Below are 22,866 nucleotides of genomic sequence, written 5' to 3' on the forward strand. Positions count from 1 at the left end.
CTGATTCTGATGTCCCCTGTCATCCCGCCCAACCCCCCCCACCTGCAATGCAGTGTCTAAGCTGGAATCGATGACCGCCCCTCCCCCTAATATTTCTACCATTCACTGATGTGCCCGCGTGGATATAATTTAAGAGTCACGACGTGAGAGGCCAGGACCGGAGCTCAGGGGGTGAGCTCAGGGACAGGAGCCTGGAGACGCAGCAAACTCACCCCAAGTCACACGGCAGCCTGGCTGGGAGGCTGGGCTCTCAGCCGCTCCCCGGCTCTATACAGTAAGAGGTGAGCGAGATCCTAGCCCCCCGGTGCCCTTCTGTGGGCACTGCTTATAAAAGGGCCAAGAGGGGCCAGAGGAAGGCCCGTTCCCCTGCTCCAGGCTGGGGAGACCCGGGGACCCCCTGGAATGGTGGGGTCACAAGAAACACGGCCAGGAGAGCTGGCAGGGAGAAAGGCAAGGAGGGGCTATTTCGGCAGCTGAGGCCTGGCCCTACTCCAGGCAGAACGGTAACCCAGCGGGAGGTTGGTGGGCTGCTCCCGCTGCTGATTCACTGGCTGCCCAGGGCTCCCCTGTGCTGGCCGCCTGCCGGCCGGCCCTTTTTACCAGCCCACTGAGTCACACGGGTTGCCAAGAGGCTGAGGCTCCGCGAATCGAGGCCCTGCCCCAGCTGTTCCCGCAGGCTCCCTGCCCGGCAGGCTCCGGCCCTGCCAAGGGCACCACTGAGCCAGCGAGGACAGTTCCCTGCCCCTTGGGGCCTGCCCCCATGCCCATCTTGACAGTGAGCCCATCGTCTGACTTTAAGGCCTCCCACTGGCTGACCCCTGTCTGGCCTCCACCCCAAAAGTTTGAAGTACTGGATGGAAGCACTTAGGATAGGGCCCCACATGACCCCGAAGCAGCCTGGGACACTGAGTCAGGGACAACCAATCCTTCAGAAAATGCACTAGAAAATCCTCCCAGCAAATTCGAACTGCTGTGAAAGTCTCTGAACTTCAGTTCACCCCACGGGCCTGAGGACCAGCAATGGTGTGTGGCATCCCCATCGCAGACCAGAGCAGCCCTGGGCTACAACTCCAGCACTCAGCCCACACGGGCACCCTGAGCCCCTGCTAGGCGTCAGGCCGGGGGCGGGTGCCAGCGATATCCCAGGGAACAAAACGGGTCAAAATCACCTTCTGGTCTGGGGGCATAAGAAGCAAAATGCGCGTCAGAAGGTGGATATTTTGGAGCAGAAAACACAGAATAGGGTGAGAGGGCTTGAGCCTGCTGCGTCCTTTGATGGACGTGGGTTGGGGGAGCTAGGAAGTGCCGTGAGGAGGAAGGCTCCCGAAGGGGATAAAAAACCAGTTCACAGACTAGCACCCCCCAACGTGGGCTGTAAGCTCCCTGGGGGCAGCATTGGTCCCGCTCCCCCTCACGTGCCAGGGCCGGAACGCTGCCGGGCCCGAGACGCCTTCCCGCAGCCGCTCACGGGTAAGCGGGGGACTTTGCTGCTCCCGCACGTGCTGCCGTCACAGGAGTGGAAGGAGCACTGGTGTTCTAAGTGTGTTTTCGGTTCTTCCCTCTTTTTAAGAACTGGAAGGGGTATGACCTCTTTGAGAGCAGGCAGGGACCCCCAACAGAGCCAGGCACACAGCGGGCCCTCAACAAATCCCCGGGACGCACCAGCAGGCTCGACGGTCCACACCGCTCCTCCAGTTTCAAAGTCCCCAGATTGGAAAATACTCAGAGTTCGGGGCTCACGCGCGTTGCTCATGGGGAGATCCTCCGAGAAGCTTCCTGGAGGAGGCAGCAAGGCTGGAGAGGAGCCCGAGGGATGGCAAGGAGGAAGGGCATGGGAAGGGCATGCCTCTCTGCCAACCTGCCATGCGAGTGCTTTCCAGAGAGCGAGGCTGGGAGCAGAGGCTGGAGGCGAGCCAGGCTTTCTGGGAAGCAGGAGCCAGGAGGTTCCCAGAAGCCAGCCTGCCGTGGGAGGACAGCAGGGTGGGGAGGCAGGCGGCTCAGCTCTGCTTCAGCCTGGGCTTTTCGCTTCTTTGGAAATTCCTGGCACGACAGGAGTGCTTGGGGAAATGGGTCTCCGCTCATGGGGTAAGTAGAGGTGGCACGGCCCACGGCCGTGGGGTCTGGCCCAGACTAAGCAGCCGGTCCATGCAGCATGGGCAGGGCGGGCTGAGGAGGGGAGGGTGGTGGGGGGAGCTGAGGCCACAGTCAGGCCCCTGTGCCCAGCAGGGCCTGGTCACTTGGGGCTTCAGGGCCGAGGAGTTGGGACAAATGGGCCCTTGTGGTGAGGAGGCTGCCCGCTGTGCTAGAGACACCGTGTGCCCGGTGCCGTCACCCACCCGCTGCCTGCACGTGGGGGCCCAGGGCCTGGGAAGGAGGTCTCTGCTTTCAGAGGGGGACCTCCAGAGCTGCCCTGGGCTCTGGAAGGGATCTGGGGCCCCAGCTGGCGGCCAGGAGGCAGCCGGGCTGGGGCCTGCTTCCCTCTTCCGGCAGGGAAGTTTCCCGGAGGAGCGGGGGGCGGGGAGGGGGGTGGTCAGGGCCTTGGGGCTGAGTGACAGTTTCAGAGACACAGCCTTTGTCCCCCTCCTGTCCCCCACTGACCCTCGGTCAAGACCACGACTTTGGCCCTTCCCTGATTTCTCCTCTTTGGCAAGGTCCCTGGGCCTCTCCTGTCCGCCTCCACGTGCTCCTACATGGGAGACGTCTACGAGATGCCCCTTGTGCTGGGGACCCTCCAAGGGCGATACAGGTCTCCAGGTTGCCATCAGGCAACCCAACCTCACGAGCTGTGTACACTTATTAACCCCTTTCCCAGCCGAGAAACCCGGTAACAGGCCAGTGGATGGTGGCAGGAACACGCGGGTCTCCTCGTGGTCACAACCTGGGCCCCGTCCTTTGGAAAAGCAAGGCACAAACACACGCACACGCAGGCACTGGCGTGCCCCACGTGCGTGTGCTGTCTCTCCCCCACCCCGTAATCAGTCATGCGTTTCCACTCGCCCCACACGAGTGCCTCCCCACACAGGCGCGCTCCACTGCCACTAGGCTTGTCACGCCCACTGTTGGCACACAGAAGGATACACGTGGCCACAGAGTCACTCCAGTGCGCGCCGTCCCCTGGAGGCATGGAGAGGCTCCTGCGTGCAGGTGCTGGACTGCTCACGGTACCCCGGAGCCTCGGATGTACCCCCAGACCCCGCACGTCTGCCTGAACACGGTGGCCACCCTGGGTCCCCAGACCCGGGAGCCTGCTCCCTCAGGGCCTGCCCCACGCCTGCTTCTGGCAGGGCCGGCGAGAAGGGAAGGGGGAGACGTGCGCTTTGTGCAAGGATCTCCTGGCCCCATGTGGCTGTGTAGAAAACTCCCTGAAATCCTGCGGAAATACAGTCCTCTGCTGCAGGGTGGGGGCCGGTGGGGGATGCGGCCAGCTTGGCCTTTCTGCACTGGGCGCTGCCTGCCTCCCCGGCCGCTCACCTCGCTCTGCCGCCCGCAGCTGTCACCTACCTGTCTGGCCACCCAGCGCCTCAGGCCAGGTGGACGACCTCACCCTTCTACTTCAGCCCTGAACAACCAGAGGGCCAAAGGGCACCCCAGGGCACCTTCCTGGGCAGCACACCCTAGAACTCTGGCCCCAGGGGAGAAGGTGATCCGGGTGGAGTTCGCCTTCAGGTAGGGCCTGGCCATCTACGCAGCTTCTCCGGGGGTGGGGTGGGGCTGTTTCCCCACCTAGAAAACCACGTGGATTCGACTCAAGGCCAGCCCCCTGCTCCCCAGGGGCAGTCAACACCGCCTGTCTTCACAGCTGGTGGGCCACCCCAGCATCTGCCTTCCTCGAGGGGGAAGAGACATTTCCTGCCACCTGCGGGGGGTTTGCGCTGCAGACGGTAGCGGGGGGCTTCCGGGGCATTTCACACACCTGGGCATCCCTGAGTCCACGGGGGAGTTGAGGGAACCACCGGTCTGGGATCCTGAGAGTCCAAGCCTGCGCTCTCTCTCCCCCTAGACCTCCTGCATGCTGAGAGCTATGGACAGAGAGCTTCAAGGCTGGGCTCTGCCCTCCCCGGCCCAGCCGGGTGCAGTGGGCGGCAGCTCAGGTAGCGGCGGTTCCCAGGGCTTAAACATCCTGGTCCCGCCCTCCGGGCTTTGAGGGCGGTTACAGGCGGTTACAGGCAGATGACCGCAGGGGACAAAGGAAGGCCTGCACACCACAGGATCCCCAACGTGGTGGGTAGGTTTCTGGACTCAGAACTCAGAAGCCACGACCACAGCCTCCCCAGCCCAGCAGCGCACACACAGGTCAGGTGGGCACACCGGGAACCCCAGGCGGCACGCAGAGAAGATCCGGTCCGCCCTCCCCAAGGGAATGCATTCCTGATCCCGGCCCAGAAAGAGGGAAGAACCCGGGTGCTCTCCAGCCCCAAGGGGATCCCCACCCCTCTCAGGTCCGGCGGGCGGGGGATAGCGCTCCCACATCCTATCATCCGCCACCATGTGGCCCTTCCCCGTCCCCCCTCCCCAGCTGCAAGCCTGGCTGAGGCTCACCTCGTCCGCCCGCAGGCTCAGCGGGACCACCAGCATGAACTCGGGCAGGGGCTGCACCCTGCCTGGAGCCAAGGACAGGAGCGCGCCTCCTGCTGTCGCCCTGCGCCGGCCTGCAGCGACCACCGGTCTCCGCTCCGGGCGCCGCCCGGCCCGGGGCCATTGTCTGCACCGTCCTCGCCCCGCCCCTCCTCCCGCCGCGCACCAGTGAGGGGCGGCTGGCCAGAGTGGGCAGAGACGCGCCGCGGGAGCAATGGAAGCCAACCCCACTGCCCCAGATCCAACGTGTGGGCCCGGCACAGGGCAGAGGATGCCACCCAAGGCCTGAGGTGGGCACGTCCTCTCCCCTTTGGACAGAGGGTGCCTGGGAGGCTCAGAGGGCGGGGTCATGGCCCCAGACCACAGAGTGAAGGAATGGTCAAGGTCAGACTAGAATCCTGGTTTCCTGAGGGCACTGGCGAACCCCTGAGATCACCAACGAGACCACGAATCACTGCCCTTCCCAGAGCGAACACCTGAGAGTACCTGGGCCTCACAGGCTTCCCAGCTCCAAAATCCACCCCCTAGGGCAGTCTAAACCCCAAAGCCCCTCTCTCCTCCATTCCAAGGCAAGGCAGGGGGTTCCTTGCTCCCTCCCTGTGGAGACAATCTGGTCTGCGTGCTCACTGCTAGGGACGGGGTCAGTGCCCATAAGCGAGAGTGGGCCCTAACAGAGCCCACAAGGCTGGGGTTCCTTCTTCTCCACTTTGCTCACAGTGGGAGGAAAAGCAAGGCTCAGGGGGGTTCAGCGCCCATTCAAGGATACTCGGTAATAAGCATTGCACTGGGATACGGACACAGGTGTCGCCCTCCGAGCCAATGGCCTTAACCATGAGGTCACCTGCCTCCCCCGGGCACCCAGGTATGAAGCAGGCCAATGGAGAAGCAAGCTCAAGAGGCCAGTCTGGTCCAGACCACCCCAAAGCCCCAGTAGTGACATGATTTATATATAGCCCAGTGTTCATGCACCGAATGGTGAACACACAGGCATGGGGGAAGATGGGGCCACAGATGGGGAAACTGAGGTTGGCGACTTGCCAAGGTCGACAGAGCTAGTCAGCCTCAGCTGGCCCGGACAGAACCGGAGTCCCCTACTGTGGGGCTCTAACCGCTCCACCCTCCCTGGACCCCAAGCCCAGCTTCTTCCCCGGGCTGGCAGCCTGCTCATCTACTGTGTCCTCTGACCCTACATTTTCTGACACCACGCCACCACCGACCACCGACGCCACCACCGACCACCGACGGGGCTCAGGTATCCAGGAAGTAGCTTCTGTTGCTAGGGGGACGGCATGACAGAAGGTGGCTGACTGGCAGGGTGGAGTCAGGGGGAGGGAGAAGCAGACTGGGGTTTCCCTCAGGAAGGATCTAGGGCAGGGGCTGTGGGTGACCGTGGATCAGACCCTACAGCTAGGGTCTCTACTGAGGCCACTGGAAAGCCCTAGTCCTGAGCCTTCCCGCCTGCAAGTGTTTGGGGGCCCGCGGTTGCCAGGCAACGGCTCCAGGTTGCAGGTTGCCATGGGGACTCTCCCTCCTTCTGGGGCTTGTCATTTTTCGGGGGATGCCCTCTCTTCTCCACCTCCTCACTCTGGCTCGGCTGCCCTGGGAGGAGACGTCTCGGTTCCAGAAGCTCAGCCCCAACCCCACGGAGACGCACCCAGCAGCGACCCTAAGCGAAGATTCGGAGGATCAAAACCTCAGAACTGAGAAAACGCAGAGCGCAGAGCCCAAGGCCTTCATTAGGGGGGGGGGGGGGAGGGAGTGGGAGGCTAAAGGGGCTCATTAACTCTGTTTATGTCTCCACGCCCACTGTTAACCATCACCTCGGGGCCTGTCCAGCCCTGACATGGGAAGTTCATTGCAATCACAAGGAATGTGGTGCCAGCCCCTCGGCCCAGCACCCCCTCCCCGGGCCTGTCTGCACACTAGGACATGTTTCCACCGGCCCTGCCGCGACCGTTCATCGTCCAGTGCCTTAGTTTCCCCTTCGGTATATGCAGACGGCAGTGGTACCCACGTTGCGGATACAATGCGACACCGCAGCCCAAGGCCAGGCTCAGGGAAGGCGCCACAGGCCCGCTGCCCACAGCACCTGCGGACGTGGGGGAGGGTCTGGGAGTTACTGTGCAGGGCACAGCCCAGTGGCTGGCATGCTGCTGATGGCCAAGTGGCGACCGACCCCAGGTCCCCAGCCGTTCTCCTAGGACCTACTCTCTGTCCTACACCCCCCATTCCTGTATTTCGTCGCCGTGGTCTCGCCTTCTCCGCCAAGGCGACCCCTGCAGAGGTTCTTGGTTAGTATCCGTTGTGGGAATTAGTCAGTGACCCACGGTCAAGGGCTAGCGGCCTCAGCCTCTTGGGACCAGGGAGTGCCCAGGGGCTACGGTAGGAAACTGCCCCACTTCTGGGGCCAGGAACACGCTGGGCACTTGGCTTCATTTCCTTGATGCCCCTAGAAGCCGCAACTGTCCCGTGGGGAGCCCGGGGCCCCTCTCCTCAGCCCAAGGCGGCCCTCTCCAGTTTGTAGGAGGATGGGGCAGAACCCCACCAGGTGAGCGGGGATGGGGGGGCTCAGGCAGCTGCTGCCGTCCCTTGGGCAAGGTCTCTGGATGGCTGGCTTCCAAGTGCCGCCATCAGAGACAGCCGCCCTGGCCGGCAGGAACCGGTGAGCTGCCAGGAAACCACAGAGGGTAACCGGAGCTGCCCTGCGAGGAGCCCCTGAAAACGGCTGCGAAGGGACAGCTTGGCTTGCCGGTGAAGAAGGAAACACCGACTCCCCACCCGCGGGGGCCTGGCCCTGCTAGGTTCCCGGGCCTCCCCTCCGGGGCACCACCGAGTCACTGCCGTGTGGCCCCACCTTATTTGACTTCCTCTGCGGTGTGTGTCACCCCTGAAATGACGATGCTGCTGTTGTGTTTACAGCTGAGTGTTGTCTCCTCGCAACTGGAAGGTGAGACCTTTGTCTACCGGGCGGTGCGCGGAGCTGGGCTGGGGAAGCGGCAAAGGGGGGAGTCACGGCGCCACCTGCTGTTCCTGATGGCACACCACAGCCCGCCGCTGGCGCGGGGAGGGGGGCGGGCATCTGCCCCGGAGGGGTACCAGCGAGTTCCCCACACCCCAACTGCTCTCCCCAGCCCCCAGCGCACCTGGGTGCCTAGTCTTCAGGGTGAGAATCACTCCAGTGCTCCTACTGTGGGTTGAACTGTGTCCCCAGAAAGCAAACCCAACACCTGTGAATAAGCCTCACTTGGAAACGGTGTCTTCCTGCAAGTCACCGGGTTAGGATGGGCCTCACCCAGTGACAGGTGTCCTTACAAAAGGGGAAAACTGGACACACACACGCAGAGGAGGCTATGTGAAGACCGAGGCAGGGTTTGGAGCAACGCACCTGTGAGTCCAGAAATGCTGTGGGGGGTTGGCACCACCAGAAGTTGGAAGATGTAGCTCTAGAAGCTACATCTAGAAGCTCTCCCAGAGCTTCTAGAGAGAGCATAGAACTCCTGACACCTGATTTGGGACTTTCTGCCTTCAGAACCAACAGAGAATAAATTTCTTTTGAGCCAAAGTCGTACCAATTTGTCGTACCTTGTTATGGCAGCAACAAAAACGGATTACACCCTCTCCCCCAGGACGAACCCCGACCTCGGCCACCCTGGCCAAGTGCAGCCAAGCCAGCATTCCGGGCCCCAGGAAACTGATGGCGACTCAGCAGGTCACCTAGAGCAGTGAGGACAGAGCGCGTGAGAGGGCCTGATAGAGTCCGGCCCCGATTACATCCCATCTTCAGGCTCCCTGCCTTGAATCCAGCCTGACCACAGGACATCCCCCTGGAATATCTCTCTGCACCACACACTGCCCAGATGCTTCCTGCCAACACCCGCGAACGGTCCTGGACACGGAGCCCGCCCCAGTGGGGCCTGAGTGGGGACTGCAGCCCTGGCCTCTGGGGGACCAGGAGGCAGGGGCTCCTCACCGAGTCGGGATTCTGGCTCTCGGAGGGTGAGCAGGTGCCTGGGAGGCCCGTGGGTCCCACGGCACAGACAGCCAGGAGGCCCTCCCTGCAGGCTGGGGTCTGGCCCCGGCCCCTCCCTCCAGAGCGATGTCCAGCTCTCTCCCAGCTCCTCTTGGCCAAACCCTCTGTGCCCCCGACCCTCCCCCGCAACACACTGCTCGCAGACGGGGCAGGACCGCTCCTCCCACCCTGCTCCCAGCATCACGCTCACCCTGGAGGCTGTGAGACCCCCGCCAGGGGCTCCTGCCGGCCCCCCTCCCCCGTGCCTCACGTCCCTGCAGGCCCCGCCCCTCCCTTTCACCTGGATTTGTTCTGGCGCTTTGGTCCATCCCCCTCTCTGGGCTGGGACCTCCTGGAGCACAGGGTCCCTCCTGGGGACCTTCCAGCCTCCCTCCCCCCCCAGGCCTCGCACAGCCCCTGCTAGGGTGAGTGTGAGGGGCACGCTAGCTGAATGTGTCCACGAGAGGGTGTCAGAGCCCCTCCTGCCTCTGAGCAGCTCACGTGGTGGACGTGGAGGCTCCAACCCGAGGAGCCTGTTGGGGGAGATGCAGGGGACGCCCAGCATGACCCTGGGTGTCCCCTCCCTGCTCTGGTGGCTTCCCTGAGCACAGTGGGCACAGCCTGACCCCTGGTGGTCAGCACCAGCATGGCAGCCCCACAGGAAAACCAGAAAACAACACACACACCTTTGTTTGGGTGTAGTCAAGGCAGCGACTCTCCCTGCCCCTAGAGGGTAAAGGAGCAGGACCTGGGGGCTCTGGGGGTGATGTGAGGAGCTTCAGAAGCCTCCCCTGTCCCTCATTTCTCTCTCCAGTCCTCGAGATCGGTGCATTCCTAAGGCCTCCTCACCCTGGGCAGGACACTGACTCTGGAACCCTTTCCAAATGGGGCCCCTCAGGCTGCAGCAAGGAGGGTCTTGACCTTGGTACCCAGACCAGTGGTCAGTGCTCTGCCACGTTCTGCCTCCCCAGGTCCTCAGCCCCACAGGCCGCCCAAGCTCCCCCGTCCTCTCCTCTGAAGGACCTCAAGGAAGTACCAAGCACTTTCCCAGGGTTGTGAGCACAGTGTGTCCGGGATGGAGATCCAAAGCCAACAGACCCTTCCACAAGCCTGTGGGACCCTAGGGACACTCTGTCCCGACAGCCCAAAGGACAGAAGAGTAAGCTGAGACCTTTTGTGCTGTAGCCCCTCCAACTGGGGGGGGGGGGTGGTCTCTTCATAGTCCAGGTGCCCAAAGTGGTATACCCAGCACCCCAGAGCCTGTCCTCTCCAGGTGTCCTGGGGGAAGTGCCCAGCCCGGGTAGCCCCCTGAGCACCTCTCGGACCCCCTGGCCACCAGTCTGACATGGCTGTCCTCCCCATGGATGAGTCCTGGGCATGCTCCCAGGAGACTGGATGTCCCTGCCCCATGACTGCCTCCAATGCCTTTCTTCTTTCGCCCCTTGGCACCTCTCCAGTGTCCACTCCTCCTCCGACCCCATCCCATGGCCCCCATCTGTGAAGTCCATGTGTGTATGCACCTGGGGGCGGATGGGGATGCTCAGAGGAAACAGCTGCAGATGCGAGGGGGTGAACGGGGTCCCCCAGGATCTTAGGGGTTCTCATTGCCATTGGAAACCCCACGGGAGTGTTGAGCACCGGCCTGGGAGGCCAGAACCTTCTCTTCTTCTCCGGACTCCCCTCACCTCACGCGCCCCGGGCCAGTCCCCGGCTCTCCTGGTCTCAGTTTCCCAGTTGTACCAGGAGGGGTTGGACGCGGAACTGCGTAAGCGCGCGCTCAGCGTGGACCCGGCGCCGTGCTCCCTCCTCGCCGGATGGGGTGTGGGCCGGGGACATGCGGTCCTCCCTCCACCCCCGCCGGCTGGGAGGGCGGCCGGGGCCGAGCCGGGGCACTCACCTGGCAATCTACCATCATCCTCAGCCCTGGCAGCGCATCGCCAGCCCCAGGGCGGGGCCCGGGGCTCGCAGAAGCCGCTCGCCTCGGCCCGCGCGCGGCGCAGGGGGGCGCCCGGCTGCGGGGCTCATGGCGCGGCCTCCCGTCCCCGCCGGGCCCGGAGCTCTGCAACCGCCGCCGCCCGCGCTGCTGCCGCCGCCGTCGCCGTCCGCGCCGCTCCCATTGTCTGCGCCGCGCTGCGCCGCCGGCCGCTCGGGCTCCGCTGCCTGGTTCCGCCCGGACTCCCGGGCTCCGGCCGGTGGGCGGGGACAGCCGCGGCCCCGCCCCGCCCCGCCCCGCCCGGTCCGCCGCAGGTGTGAGGGGCGGGCGCCGCCGCGCGAGCTCGGGGGCGCGCTCGGGGGGCGCGCGTCTTCTCCAGCGGGCGGCGGTGGGCGGGCACTGCCGGGCCGCCGAGCCTCGTGTCCACGGACGCGTGCACGCGGGGCCTGTGGGGGGCCCGCGCCCAGCGCGTGCGCGGGAGCCGCGCCTCGCCGCAGCACACCGAGGGTCCAGCGCGCGGCGGGTACCCCGCGGCCCTCCCAGCTGCTTGCACTCTGTCTCCGCGCCCGCCCGGACCTCGTGCTGCCCCAAACCCAAGCGGACGAGGGAGGGCCATAGGGCGCTGGGCCGGGTTGGCATGGAGATCTACACGGGAGTCGCCAAAAGAGCGCTATCCTTCTGTCTTGCTCCCCACATGTAACCTGCAGAGGCCTGCGGGGTGCGCGGCTGGGCCAGAGGACCTGGAGGCGGCCGAGGACCCCAAGTACAGGCAAGAAGGTCAGTCTGCCCCTTACTCCTCCCCTACATCTCTTCTGGTTCTCCTGGCAGGACCCTGGACATGAGGTCTGGCCTGTCCCTGGCCGCAGCCCTGGTTGGAGTCAGAGGGCTGGGAAGGGGCCCAGAAAGGAAGGAGCCCACCTCGGGGGGTGCGGGAGTGTTGAGTGTACTTAGTGTTGCCCAGGAACTCCCTGGGCGCTCCTGATTCCATCCCTTTTGATACATGCAGTGATCCCAGAGATCAAGGTCACTCAGCTCTGAGTTCAAGTCCGGATGTGGACGTGAACGGGGGACTCAGGGTCATTGTTCTTCACCCTCACTGAGCCCCCGCACTGACCATCACTGGCCTTATCCTGGGTTGGGGCTCCGCCAGCTCACCTCCTGAACTCAGGATCAGAGACCCCATTTTCAATGAGGCTCCGAGCAGCCACCAGTTTCCCTGGCACAGGGCAGGAACTCGGCCCTGCTGTGGGTTTAGACCCAGCTCGATCTGACCCAAAGGCTGTGCTTGCACAGGGGCGTGGGAAGGTGGCCTCTGAGCCCAGGCTTGGCTGTGAGGCTGGCATGGATGGGAGCCATGTGAGAGCCAGTGGCTGCAGGGGGCTCTGAGGGGCAAAGGCTTGGGGGACTCCCTGGGGGAGGAAGGTCCTACAGAGGCTGAGGTGGGGCAAGGGGTGACCACTGGAGAGGGCATCTGGACCAGATCATGAAGGCTCTGGACGTTGGGCAAGGAGTCTGGGGTCACTGCAGGAGGGGGACATGGGATACAAGCAGGGCAGTCTTATCAGAGGCATTGAGTTCTAGATTGGGAAGGAGCTTGGTGGATATGTCATTGCCCTCACTCAAGCATGGAACCCCAAAACCAAGTAGGAATGAGCAGGCTGTTTACTCCTGTGTATGGGGGCTATGACGGTCATCTGCCTCCTTCCGGGGTGGGGCAGGCTGTTTGGAGGGCCCAGACCGAGCCTCGTCCTGAAGTAGCCGCCCAGGTGGAGCTCCAGCCATAATCTCGTCTAATCCAGGGCCTTACAGGAACTGTCCGACAGCCCATAGGTGCTAGGACACACTCTTAATCCTGTGTTCTCTCAGCTGTCACCCCGTACACAGTCATTCAATATTCACAGAGTACCTCCTGGGTTTCAGGTACCAGGGGAAACCAGGCCAGCCACGGTCTGTCCCGTCTTGGAGTTTACCAACTGGGCCAGGGTGGAGATGGGCAGACCTTGTAAATGGCACAGGGGTGAGAAGGGTTCGTGGGAAAGCTAAAAGGCATCCACTCTGGAGTGGGGCACAAATCAAGGCAGGCTTCCTGGAGGGGACATCAGGCGTGAGTCCCCAAAAGTCAGCAGGGTAACGGGACAGGCAGACCTGACTGGTGGGCAAGGTGAGTAGAGGTGTACGGACCAGGCCTGGCGGCTGAGCGATGGTGTGGGACTGTCACATGTGGGGAGGAGGCAGTTGGCCGTAAGGGACAGGAAGCTTGAGTGTCAGGGGCCTGTGCTGCACACATTTTGTATTTGTGATTTTGTGTCTTCCTTAAAGAAGTACCTTTGCAATTTAGAAAACTTCGAAGCCCCCAAAACGGATGGGTCCTGTCAAGAGTGGTGCCTGGGGCTCGGATCTGATCCCGTCAGACTGCTGGGACAGTCTCTGTGCCCCCCCCCCCCCCCCCCGTCTGCAGGCTAAGGCCCTGTCCCCCTGCACCCTCCCAACCCCCACCAGACTCCTTACCTCTTCCCTCCCATGCAGCAGCTCTGGCTCCAAGCCCTCAGCTCTGTTTTGGAAAGTAGTTTGGACCCTGGTTTGGTTCCAAGAGTTGGGTCCTGTCACTCCCTCAACTCAGGTCTGAGGGCTGTGCCCTGTGGCGGGGACGAGGGTCAACCTTATCCTTGGGGGTTTGGGGCAAGGCTGAGGTGGGAAATCAGCGGGGTCCAGGAGAGGCAGGGCTGGGAGTGAGGCAGGGGCTCCCTTCTCCCCTGCAAGCCTGCTGCTGCCACCTGGGCCTCAGGGCCACCTCCCCACCCCCAACCCAGAGGCCTTCTGTGGTCTCCAGGCCAAGGGGCCTCTCCCTGGCCCAAGGTGGAAGTCCCTTGAAGGCAAGTCCTGCTTTTTCAACAACTCACGTCACAGGGCAGGTCCTGATGCTCTGGGAAGGGGCTCGCTGCTGGGACACACAGGCTGTGGGCCCGCCTTGTCCTGCTTCCCCGGGAAGTGCCCCCAGAGCCTCTCCCTGACTTGTCCTCCCAGCCCAAGCAGTCTCCTTTGCTCACTCTGTCTGCTTGGTCTACTCACACTCTGGCCATCTGTCCTTGCTAGCTCTGGCTGTCTGTCCTTGCTCACCGGCCAGACCACAGGCTACAGGAGGAGGCTTTGGGCAGAACCCCAGGTTTGCCAGCGGTGGCCAAGTGGCGGGGGGGTGCCTCTTCTTCCCAATGTGGCCAGAGCGTACCCCCCTCACCCTCCATGGCAAAGGAGCAGCTGCCCCCAGAGGAGTGAGTGCTGGGCCACCAGGGCCTGAAGCCACGCCCACCCTGTCCTGCCAGGCAGACACACCCATGGGGGGGTTGTGCTTGCAAGTCCCTCTGGGGCCCCTGCCCTGGCCAGGTTGCCCACCCAGGCCCTCTAATCCTGGGCCTGCACCACAGCTTGGGAGCCCCATCGGCGGCCTCATGGGGCCAAGGCTGACACTGGCCTTGGGAGTGCCCGCGGACACCTGTCTTCTGGGCTCGGGGTCCAAGAGGCCACCAGAGCCCAGCTGATGGGCTCACAGGAACGGAATCCGTCTGTGGCAGTGGTCAGCTTTAGTCCAGACTTTCTGCACAACTGGACCTTCTCTGCACCCCCACAAGCTGACTGTGTTTGAAACCCAGGCCACCCGGGTTCCTGGTGGCTGGCCGCACCTACCCGCAGATGTGCAGGGGAAAAACACCCTGGGTAGCGCTTAGCACACGCTAGCTTTTTTTTTTTTAAGATTTATTCATTTTAGGGAGGGAGCGTGCACGTGTATGCGTATGCACATGCACATGACTGGGGGGAGGGGCGGAGGGAGAGAAAGAGTCTCACACAGACTCCCTGCTGAGCTCAGAGCCCCAGGTAGTGGGGGTGGGGCTCCATCCCAGGACCTGAGATCATGACCTGAGCCAAAACCAGGGGTCCGCAGCCCAACTGACTGAGCCACCCAGGCACCCTCCATGCCACCTTTGTTAAAAGCTGCCCAAGCCCTCTTACAAAGGATGTGGCTGGTGCCAGGGAGTGTGGCCCACTGTGCGGTACAGGCTAGGTTTGACTAGAGAGCCAGGCCTGTCCCACTGCCAAGGCGCCTTCCGTGGCCCAGCACAGGCTTGGGTCCATGTGGGTGGAGGACAGCACAGGACCCAGGAACCCCAGCAGCCAGGGAAGAGGGATCTGGGCTGCCTTTCACACCAGGGGCTCAGGAGTGAAAAAATTTTTTTTAAGGTTTTATTTCTTTATTTGACAGAGAGATAGAGAGAGCACAAGTAGGTAGAGCAGCAGGCAGAGGGAGAGGGAGAAGCAGGCTCTCCGCTGAGCGGGGAGCCTGATGTGGGGCTTGATCCCAGCACCCTGGGATCATGACCTGAGCTGAAGGCAGCCATTTAACCGACTAAACCCCTCAGGCACGCCTGGAAGTGCAACTTTAAGGGCAATAGGCAGTGGAACGGGGCAGAGGTGGGCACGGAGTTTTTACTCTCAGGCACGGAGGAGGGCTGACTCCAGAGCCTGCCCCAAAAGGCACGTCCACTGGGTAGGGCCCACCGGGCCCTGTCCGCTTCACCTCTGCTTCCCTTCTGCCTGGCTGTGTGAGCTTTGTGTTCTCATGTGGGTGCAGCACTTTACAGTTTACAAAAGACTTTCCGCCTCCATTTTCTGCTGAGACGGAGGTAGGCAGGGCTGGACTGGTCTCACCTGGGGCCCGAGAAGGGAGGCACTGGGGCGCACTGGCTGTGGGGCTTGGGGACCCCTCCAGGGCAGCCCTGGCTCTGCTGTCAGCTCCTCAGCCAGCTGGTGGCCTTGTCAAGTGGAAAAGCGGATCAGCTTCAGGCTGGGCGGCTGGGGCTTCCTGCTGTCCCAGAGGTACTCAGGGGACAGCACTTTGGAGGGCTTGTGCGACAGGAAGCGGCGGTTCAGGTGGCTCTCCTCCTGCCCGGTGGCCATGATGCCATTGGCCTTGTCCGCCAGGATGGCCATGTGGCAGCCTCTGGTAAACTCGTACACGCTGGCCACCCGCCCCCCGAAGACCGCCCCACCGTAATAGAAGTCCCCTTCGCCGTCTGCCACGAAGGCGGTGGAAATATGCCTGCGCTCGTAGGGGAACTGTTGGCGGGGCACAGCGTAGTAGCCGGGGTGAATGGCGGCCACCAGGTCCCCCAGGGTCTCGGGGCCCCATGGGTTCCGGAACACCATGTCCACATTGAGGCAGAAGATGTAATCCACCTCCCAGTGTGCCCTCTCGGCGATGTGCCGGCTGATTTGCTCCATCCGGCGCATGGAGATCTCCTCCCGGCGGGCCTGCTTCTGGATGGGGATGGTGCTGAGCAGGCGGCCGGGGCCCAGCGGGACCTGAGGGATGGCTGCGGGGTCATCGGTGAAGATGTAGTACCGTACCCGATAGCCCTGCATGAAGAAGCGCTCCGCGGACTCCAGGAAGGGCTGCGCGAAGCGCGTGTACCTGGTGGGAATGACGTCATCGGCCCTGCTGGCCCCGCCCCACCACGTGCAGGCGGGGCAGGGGGAGTGGGGGCACGGCTCACCCCAGGCTGGGGTCCACCTCCCAGCTCTTCACCTGGAGATGCCACTCAGGTCTGAAACCTCGGGGTCCTCTGTCCCACCCCCATAGTCACAGTACTGACCTCTTCCTTCATACGAAGGATGCTTAAGGGACTCTCCCATTTGCACACCCAGCTGACTTTCCGTGAGCACTGAACTAGGTGCCGGGCAGTGTTTGAAGGGATTCTCAGCTCCTTCCAGCCTCACAAACTCCCTTAAGGCAGGCACCACAATCCCCATTTCAAAGTTTATTGTTTTTTTTTTTTTAAGTAATCTCTACACTCAATGTGGGGCTTGAACTCACAACCCCAAGATCAACAACGTTCGTTCCAGTGACTGAGCCAGCCCGGGGTCCCCCAATAATCTGCATTTTACAGGCAGAGACACCGAGGCTCAGAGAGAGGAAAGTGACCACTTGGCGGGTTAAGTGGCTGCGTCAGGGCGGGGTGAGTGGTGCTGGGGGCTTGGGGCTGTGCCCCCCCAGGTTGAAGCCGATAGAACCTGACCCCAGGCGGGCCACCTGTCACCTGACCAGCACTTGAGGTATTGGGGCCCCGTCGTGATTTCTCCCTCAGGAAACCAGAAAATGAGACGCAAGGGGAGGCTGGTGGTGGCTAAAGGCAAGGCCAGGCGGGGTGAGGGGGAGGAGAGGAAACCAGGAGGTACCCAGAGAGTGGCGGGCCCAGAGTAGGAGGGGGGAGGGGGACCTGGGTGCGGGGCTTGACCTGCCTGCGGCCTGACCACGGACCCCCAGTTATGTGAGGTCGTCTCAAGTGTTTCTAGTCCTTCATGCCTGCCTCGACGGTTCTGGGGAAGCGGAGAGGGGTGAGGAGGCCCACGGGGTGTCCTCACAAAGGCTCCTGCTGCTCCCTCACCTGGGCCTTCTCCTGCTTCCATGCCAGGGCCAGACCCCCTCCTCCGGGAAGCCCTCCCCTCATCACCCTCTGCTCCCGACCTTCCCACGTGCACAGTGCCTGGCTCAGGTCTTCCCTGGTGTCCAGGCGGGAACCTGTGTCCCGGTCCTGTTCCTTCCCAGGCTGTAAGCTCTGAGGGCTCAGTGACAACCCCCAACCCGGCCCACTACTCACTTCCCTACGGCAAACACCGTGACCCCGATGGTCAGGTTCAGAGGCTGGTAGATGTGGTGCAGCAGCTCGGGGTTGAAGGTTCCCTCGGACACGATGGGTGCCAACCAGGGTGTAAGCGCCAGCAGCTCCGCAGGCCTGGCAGCAGGGGAGGCCGTAGGGGCTGAGGCCCTTCCCTCGGGAGAGCCACAGCCTCATCCTGGTCCTGCCTCCCACGCTTCATCCCTGTCTCTGGGCCCCGGATCCTCCTATGGGAAGTGGAGACGATGGCTCCTCCCTGGCGTGGTCAAGAGGACCAGGAGTGAACGCACATCCACTGTGTAAGGGACCCTGGCACTTCGGGCACCTGCTAAGTGCCTAATCCAAACGGGGTAGCAAGGAACCCCAGATTGAGCACCTACTATGCAGTGCTGCTTCTTTTTTTTTTTTTTTTTTTAAGTAGGCTCATGCCCAGCGTGGAGCCCCACGTGGGGCTTGAACTCACCACCCTGAGATCAAGAGTCGGACACTCACATGAACTGAGGCACTCGGGCGCCTGGAGCTACACCTTTTGCAAACACCATCTCATCTAGTTCTCTGTCCAGTCGGCCACGAAGCGGGTATTCTTACCCACTTGTACACAAAAGGCTCTGGGCAGTCTGCCCAAGGTGAAGAGCTAGTGACCGAACAGGACCAGAAGCCAGGTCCCAGACTACCTGGGCCCCAAGGCCACCTGACACCCCCACCACCCCAGCTTATAAGTCGGAGCACTATACCTGCACCCCCCACCCCCTCCAGGCCCCCCATCCTCCCCCCAAACTCTCCATTCTGCACCCAGGCCCCACCCAACACCCACCTCTGCTCCAGCAGCTTGGGCTGAGGGTACAGGGACCTGTAACCGAGAAGGGTCAGTGGTGAGGGGAGGCAGCCCCCAGGTTCCTGGGGCCACAAAGGGGGAACTGGCAGTCACTTACCGGGTCACGGGCTGGAATGGCTTCTCCCCCTTATACTGCAGTTGCATGTTGCTGGGGGCAGAGGTGAGAGAGAACTGTTAGTGCCAGGGCTGGGGACAGAGCTACTCAGGGAAGGACAGAGTGGAGAAGCAGCACCCCCCCCCGCCCCCGACTCCTTCCCCACTGCTCCCCCCCCGCCCCCCCGGGGGGGCTGGGCTCCTACAGAAGCAGTCCCTCCAGATCGCTAAGTGGGAGGGTGGTGCTTGATACCCAGTGTCCTCTGTCTGCAAAGCTGAGGCTCTTTCAAACATATCGCTCTGTAGGGGCCTGGCAGTGGGTAGAAGTTCTGAGAAGCTGCAAAGAGCCGGTGACCTGAGTTTCTGCCCCTTTCTCGCCTGGGGACCTGGGCTGAGTCCCCGGAGCCCACGGGAAGGTCACCTGCAGGACCCAGCTACACAGCCTCCACTCAGGGCGTCGCTTCGACAGCATTTGGTGGGCGTGATCACCACCTACACCGGCCGGCCGTGGGTAAAGAGGAGCCTGCAGGGCCTGGGTGCGCTTGACCCAGGTGGAAAGGCCCAAAGAGCAGAGCTGAGGTTTCCGTGAAGACATTCCGCCAGCCTCGGCACCTGCCCGAGCCCCAGCCTGCCCTCCCCGGGGCCTGCTTCCCGGATTCCAGGCTGGCTCAGCTCTACCAGTCGGGCCCCCACTCTTCCTCATCTGTAAAATGGGTAACCATCCTTCACCCTCCGAGCTGGCCCGGGGACCAAGGGATGCGCCCATGCCCAGCACTGAGTGAGCGCTTGTGAAGGCAGCTTGTCCCCTTCCTGGCAGGCAGGCTGTGTGGCCAGCCTCCACTAGCTGCAGCCGAGGGCAGCCTCAGGGGAGAAGTAAGGGGGAGGACCCTGCGGGTTGCACGGAGCCCCTGGTCCTGCCACCAGCCGGCTGGAAGGACCCGGGGCCAGACTTTGGACTCCTCGGGCTTGAAAGTCCTCCCAATAATGTCCTTCCCCAGAGGGAGGTCTGCCCGAGGCCACCCGGGCAGGGCAGCAGCTGCAGAAGAGGCCCGAGGTCAGCTGTCCGGCCAGACCACCTGAGCATACCGTGCCTGCCCCTCCCTGAGGAATTTTCAATGTGGCATCTTTAACGGGATAGCTTAAGCCTCCTTAAGTTTTCCTACCAACTTTTCGTCCAAAGGACAGAAAGAAAGGGTTGGGGCAGAGGGAGAGAGAGAGAATCTCAAGCAGATTCCCTGCTGAACTTGGGGCCTGACGTGAGGCTTGATCTCATGACCCTGAGATCGTGACTTGAGCTGGAACCAAGAGTCCAACAATCTTACCCATTGAGCCATCCAGGTGTCCCCATTTTAACCAGTTTGAAGTACACAGTTAAGGGTCCTGAAGCACACGGACACTGTTGTGCCACTGTCCCCACCATTCCTCTCCAGAACATTCTCATCTTCCCAAACTGAAACTCTGTCCTCATGAAACACTGGCTCCCCTCCGACTCTCCTGGTAACCGTTATTCTACTTCTGCTTCTATGAATTTTTTTTTTTAAAGATTTTATTTATTTATTTGACAGAGAGAGATCACAAGCAGGCAGAGGCAGGCAGAGAGAGAGAGAGGAGGAAACAGGCTCCCCGCTGAGCAGAGAGCCCAATGCGGGACTCGATCCCAGGACCCTGAGATCACGACCTGAGCTGAAGGCAGCGGCCCAACCCACTGAGCCACCCAGGCACCCCTGCTTCTACGAATTTGATTATTCTAGAGAACTCATATAAGTGGGATCCTGCAATACATGCTTGTCCTCCGTGATCAGTTTAAACTCTTGAATCAACAGTTTCTAAGAGTCAGTCCATCCCCTTGGTTGTCTGCCCTAGTTTCCACCCCAACAAGCGCTCAGGTCCCCGCTCAGAAAGTGATGGCGGCGGCGAAGGCAGGAAGTGAGGAGGGAGAGGGCAGTGGGCTCCCACCTTCCCCCAAGCCCAGCTACGCTCCAGCCTCACTGGAGAGCTCGGCAGCCATCAGCTGAAGCCACAGATGAGCTGGAGCCAAAAAACAAGAACAAAAACCAAAAAAAAAAAAAAAACCCCAAAGTTAAACAAAACAAAAGCCAACTTCACATGTTCGCACCCGTAGGCAGGAAAACTAGAAGTGAAGAATTCCACATGAAAAGACAAAGGTGACCATTTACACTCGCAAACATTCTCCAACTTCGATCTGTTAAAAAAAGAGCTAAGTGGACCCCAACGAGAGACAAACCGGGAAGAAAAAGAATGTGGCGAATACTTTGGGCCCAAGGTAGTGCTTGAGCCCCTGTGAGCAGGCAGGGGGTCGGGGAGCAAAGGCATACGGCAGGGGGCGTCAGGGAGGAGGGAGCTCAGTTCATGGGGAGGGCTGGGGGAGGTGAGATCCTCCGCAGAAATCAAGGAAATGAAAATTGAAACTCAGGAGATAGTGTTCTCCCACCCCGTGTCTCGAACGAGCAAGGTGTTCTGGTTTTTGCTTTTTGGAACACCCACTGCTTCCTCCAGGCCAGGCCAGCTTCTTGACGGACTATACTCTGTGCTTAGGACGGCGACCCATGCCTCGCGGCTCCTGAGCAGTCCATGATCCAAATTTGAAACCTGCCTTTTGCTATCGTGGAGATCCCCCTGGAGCACATTTTGTCACTCTTAACTGTCAAAAAGTCAGCTTCGGTGTGCGGTGGAAGTCTGGTCCCATGCTCATTTGTTCCTTGGATCGACACCGAACACATGACCTAAGAGCACTGTTTCCTGATCACCTGCTATGGGGCGCGTGCTGCATGAGGGCTTACAGCTGTCCTCGTGCTCCATGCTCCAGGTGGCCCCGGAGGGCACCGCCATCATCCCATTCTTCAGAGGAGGCAAGTGAGGCTCAGAGCACTGTGGCATGCTCAAGGTCAAAGCACAGAGCCTCCACTGCAGGGCCACGGGAGGACTGACCTGGGACTTTTATTCCACGGCCCACACATGACCCAGCACTTATCAAACTGATCAGAATCATGAGCTTAGGACCTCATAACCTGCAAAGTGACCCAAAAAACTTTCCCAGTGGCCCCACTCCAGGCAACCCACAGGGCCCCAATTCTCCCCGCCCCGTACTTACAAGATCTCTGGGCAGGGGAGGTAATAGGGGACATAGGAAAAGGGCAGCCAATTCTCCACATACACCCTGGGAAGGAAAAACACCTGTTGACTCTCATGAGGCTGAAAACCCACTTGGTGCACGTTGATGGGATCCCCCACCACTCCCTGGGTCTGGTTGACTTCAGAGGTCAAAGCCTCCTGGTCTCCTGCCATGTGGCCATTATCCACCCGTGCGGTCTTCGTTCCAGGGACGGGAATGTTCTTGATGCCAGGCCCTAACCACGAGGGAGTGAAGGGGGTGGTGGTGGCCGTGTTGGGAGGGCTTCACAGAGGGAACACATGGGGTGAATTGTGGTGTGTGTACAGGAGATCTTAGAAGAATGGTCCAAGCCGAGGAAAGGGGGGGTGCAGAGGCCCTGAGGCCATTGCTAATCAAAATCCAGAAAGCAAAACTAGTTTGGTCTTACTGGGATTGCAGTTGGGGGACTGGAGTTCCAAGAGAGGTTGGGGGGGACCTAGGAATCCATAAAGGGGTCACGATGTGGGTGTTGAGATGCCAAGAAATGGAGGAGTTTGGGGTGAAGGGAGGGCTCCATGGGGACATGCTCACCACAGAAAGCAGAGGGCGATGCCCAATAGCAGGCAGAATCCTAGGCCCAGGGCCAATCTGCGGCAGCGCATTGCTGGGTCAAGCTTTTGAACCTGGGCACTAGGAGAGACTGAGGGGGCTTGGAGTCAGTCCACCTCTCCCAAGGGCTGTCAGGCTCTGAGCCTGTATCTCCGGGATTCAAGGAACACCTGCAAAGGAACGCTTGGATAGGGGATAGGGGATCCCTCCTTGCTCCCTGCCTTCCCCTGGGTGGCCCGAGCTCTGACAGCTCTGGTAGGCGGACAGAGGGACAGTGGCTCCGTGCTCAGCTAAATCCTGCAGCTGTGCCTTGGAGAGGCCAAGTGTCCCCCGGTCTGGACTCTCAGGTCCTCCCCCTCAATCCCCGCCCTCGCAGCGCAGGGCGGAGCGCCCGGGCGGGGCTTGGTGGACTCCAGGGGGTACCAGGGGGACACCGGAAATCGAGCCCTGAGCCGGCCCAGTGGGGACACACCAGGCCGGGGCGGGGGCTGCGCCGGGAGGGGCGGCCGTGCTGCGGGTGCGGTGGAGTAGGGATGGGGTGCGGGCGCGGGCAGCCGCGTCTTCCACCGGAAGGGCCGTGCCTGGGTTCTCCAGGGGACGGCGGGAACGCGCGTGCACTCTCCCGGGCTCGGGAACCTCGGGCAAGTCACCCTCCTCTCCCTCCACCCCAGCCTCGGTGTCCTCCTCGGCCAAACGTGTCCGCACCCGGTGGCCTGGGGCCCAGACGCACAGCGCACTTCGCCCGCTACTGCCCCGCGACGCGGGACGGGGGGAGCGCGACTGTCCCCGCCGGCTGGAGACTCACCCCTTGCGACCGGACGGGGTTTAGGACGGACGGAGGGGCGCACCCCGGCCCGGAAGCCAGGAACTCAGCTCGCCAGGGCTCCGGCGATACCCGGGGTCCGCGCCGCGCCTGTAGCCGCGACCGGGGCTGACCCTGGGGCAGGGCGGGCGGCTGGGCGCGCGGTCTCCGGCCCGGGAATGGGGGGCGGGGCCCGCGAGAGGAAAGGAGCTGTATGCCCCGCCCACCCG

General features: G+C 62.0%; 2 protein-coding genes and 2 long non-coding RNA genes across 18 annotated transcripts in view; 2 read left to right on the forward strand and 2 right to left on the reverse strand.

Annotated features, from left to right (window-relative positions):
• Nucleotides 1-10,787, reverse strand: part of RALGDS (ral guanine nucleotide dissociation stimulator) — a 43,181-nt gene extending 32,394 nt beyond the window's left edge. For all 3 annotated transcript variants that reach the window (XM_082696088.1, XM_082696096.1, XM_082696095.1), the window contains exon 1: nt 10,482-10,787. In XM_082696088.1, the coding sequence (XP_082552214.1) occupies nt 10,482-10,499 (18 nt within the window). In that variant the 5' untranslated portion in view covers nt 10,500-10,787. The remainder of the gene's footprint in view (nt 1-10,481) is intronic.
• LOC309846723 lies at nt 1,010-8,137 on the forward strand. 10 transcript variants are annotated; one of them, XR_014302091.1, is made up of 4 exons: nt 1,018-2,085; nt 3,023-4,225; nt 4,555-4,865; nt 5,710-8,137. It is a non-coding gene; the product is annotated as an uncharacterized lncRNA (long non-coding RNA). The 10 variants fall into 10 exon arrangements; XR_014302092.1 differs by having other exon boundaries at nt 6,573-8,137; XR_014302093.1 differs by having other exon boundaries at nt 1,722-2,085; nt 3,023-3,280; nt 4,001-4,225; nt 4,555-8,137.
• A 140-nt stretch (nt 10,788-10,927) lies between the features above and the next one.
• Nucleotides 10,928-21,287, forward strand: LOC309846728. The gene is made up of 2 exons (XR_014302102.1): nt 10,928-11,294; nt 19,679-21,287. It is a non-coding gene; the product is annotated as an uncharacterized lncRNA (long non-coding RNA).
• GBGT1 (globoside alpha-1,3-N-acetylgalactosaminyltransferase 1 (FORS blood group)) lies at nt 14,740-22,854 on the reverse strand. Of its 4 annotated transcripts, none has more exons than XM_082696142.1 (7): nt 22,640-22,854; nt 21,817-22,004; nt 21,226-21,291; nt 18,118-18,168; nt 18,000-18,035; nt 17,168-17,302; nt 14,740-15,981 (listed from the first exon to the last, which is right to left on the reverse strand). In XM_082696142.1, exons 2-7 carry the CDS (start codon nt 21,885-21,887, stop codon nt 15,327-15,329), a joined length of 1,014 nt encoding a protein of 337 aa, XP_082552268.1. In that variant the 5' UTR covers nt 21,888-22,004; nt 22,640-22,854; the 3' UTR covers nt 14,740-15,326. The 4 variants fall into 4 exon arrangements, with proteins under 4 accessions (XP_082552268.1, XP_082552269.1, XP_082552270.1 ...); XM_082696143.1 differs by having other exon boundaries at nt 21,817-21,925; nt 22,640-22,840; XM_082696144.1 differs by lacking the exon at nt 21,817-22,004 and having other exon boundaries at nt 22,640-22,837.
• Between the last annotated feature and the right edge of the window lie 12 nt (nt 22,855-22,866).

Source organism: Mustela nivalis, assembly GCF_964662115.1.
Source record: "Mustela nivalis genome assembly, chromosome: 13".
Classification (NCBI taxonomy): Eukaryota; Metazoa; Chordata; class Mammalia; order Carnivora; family Mustelidae; genus Mustela; species Mustela nivalis.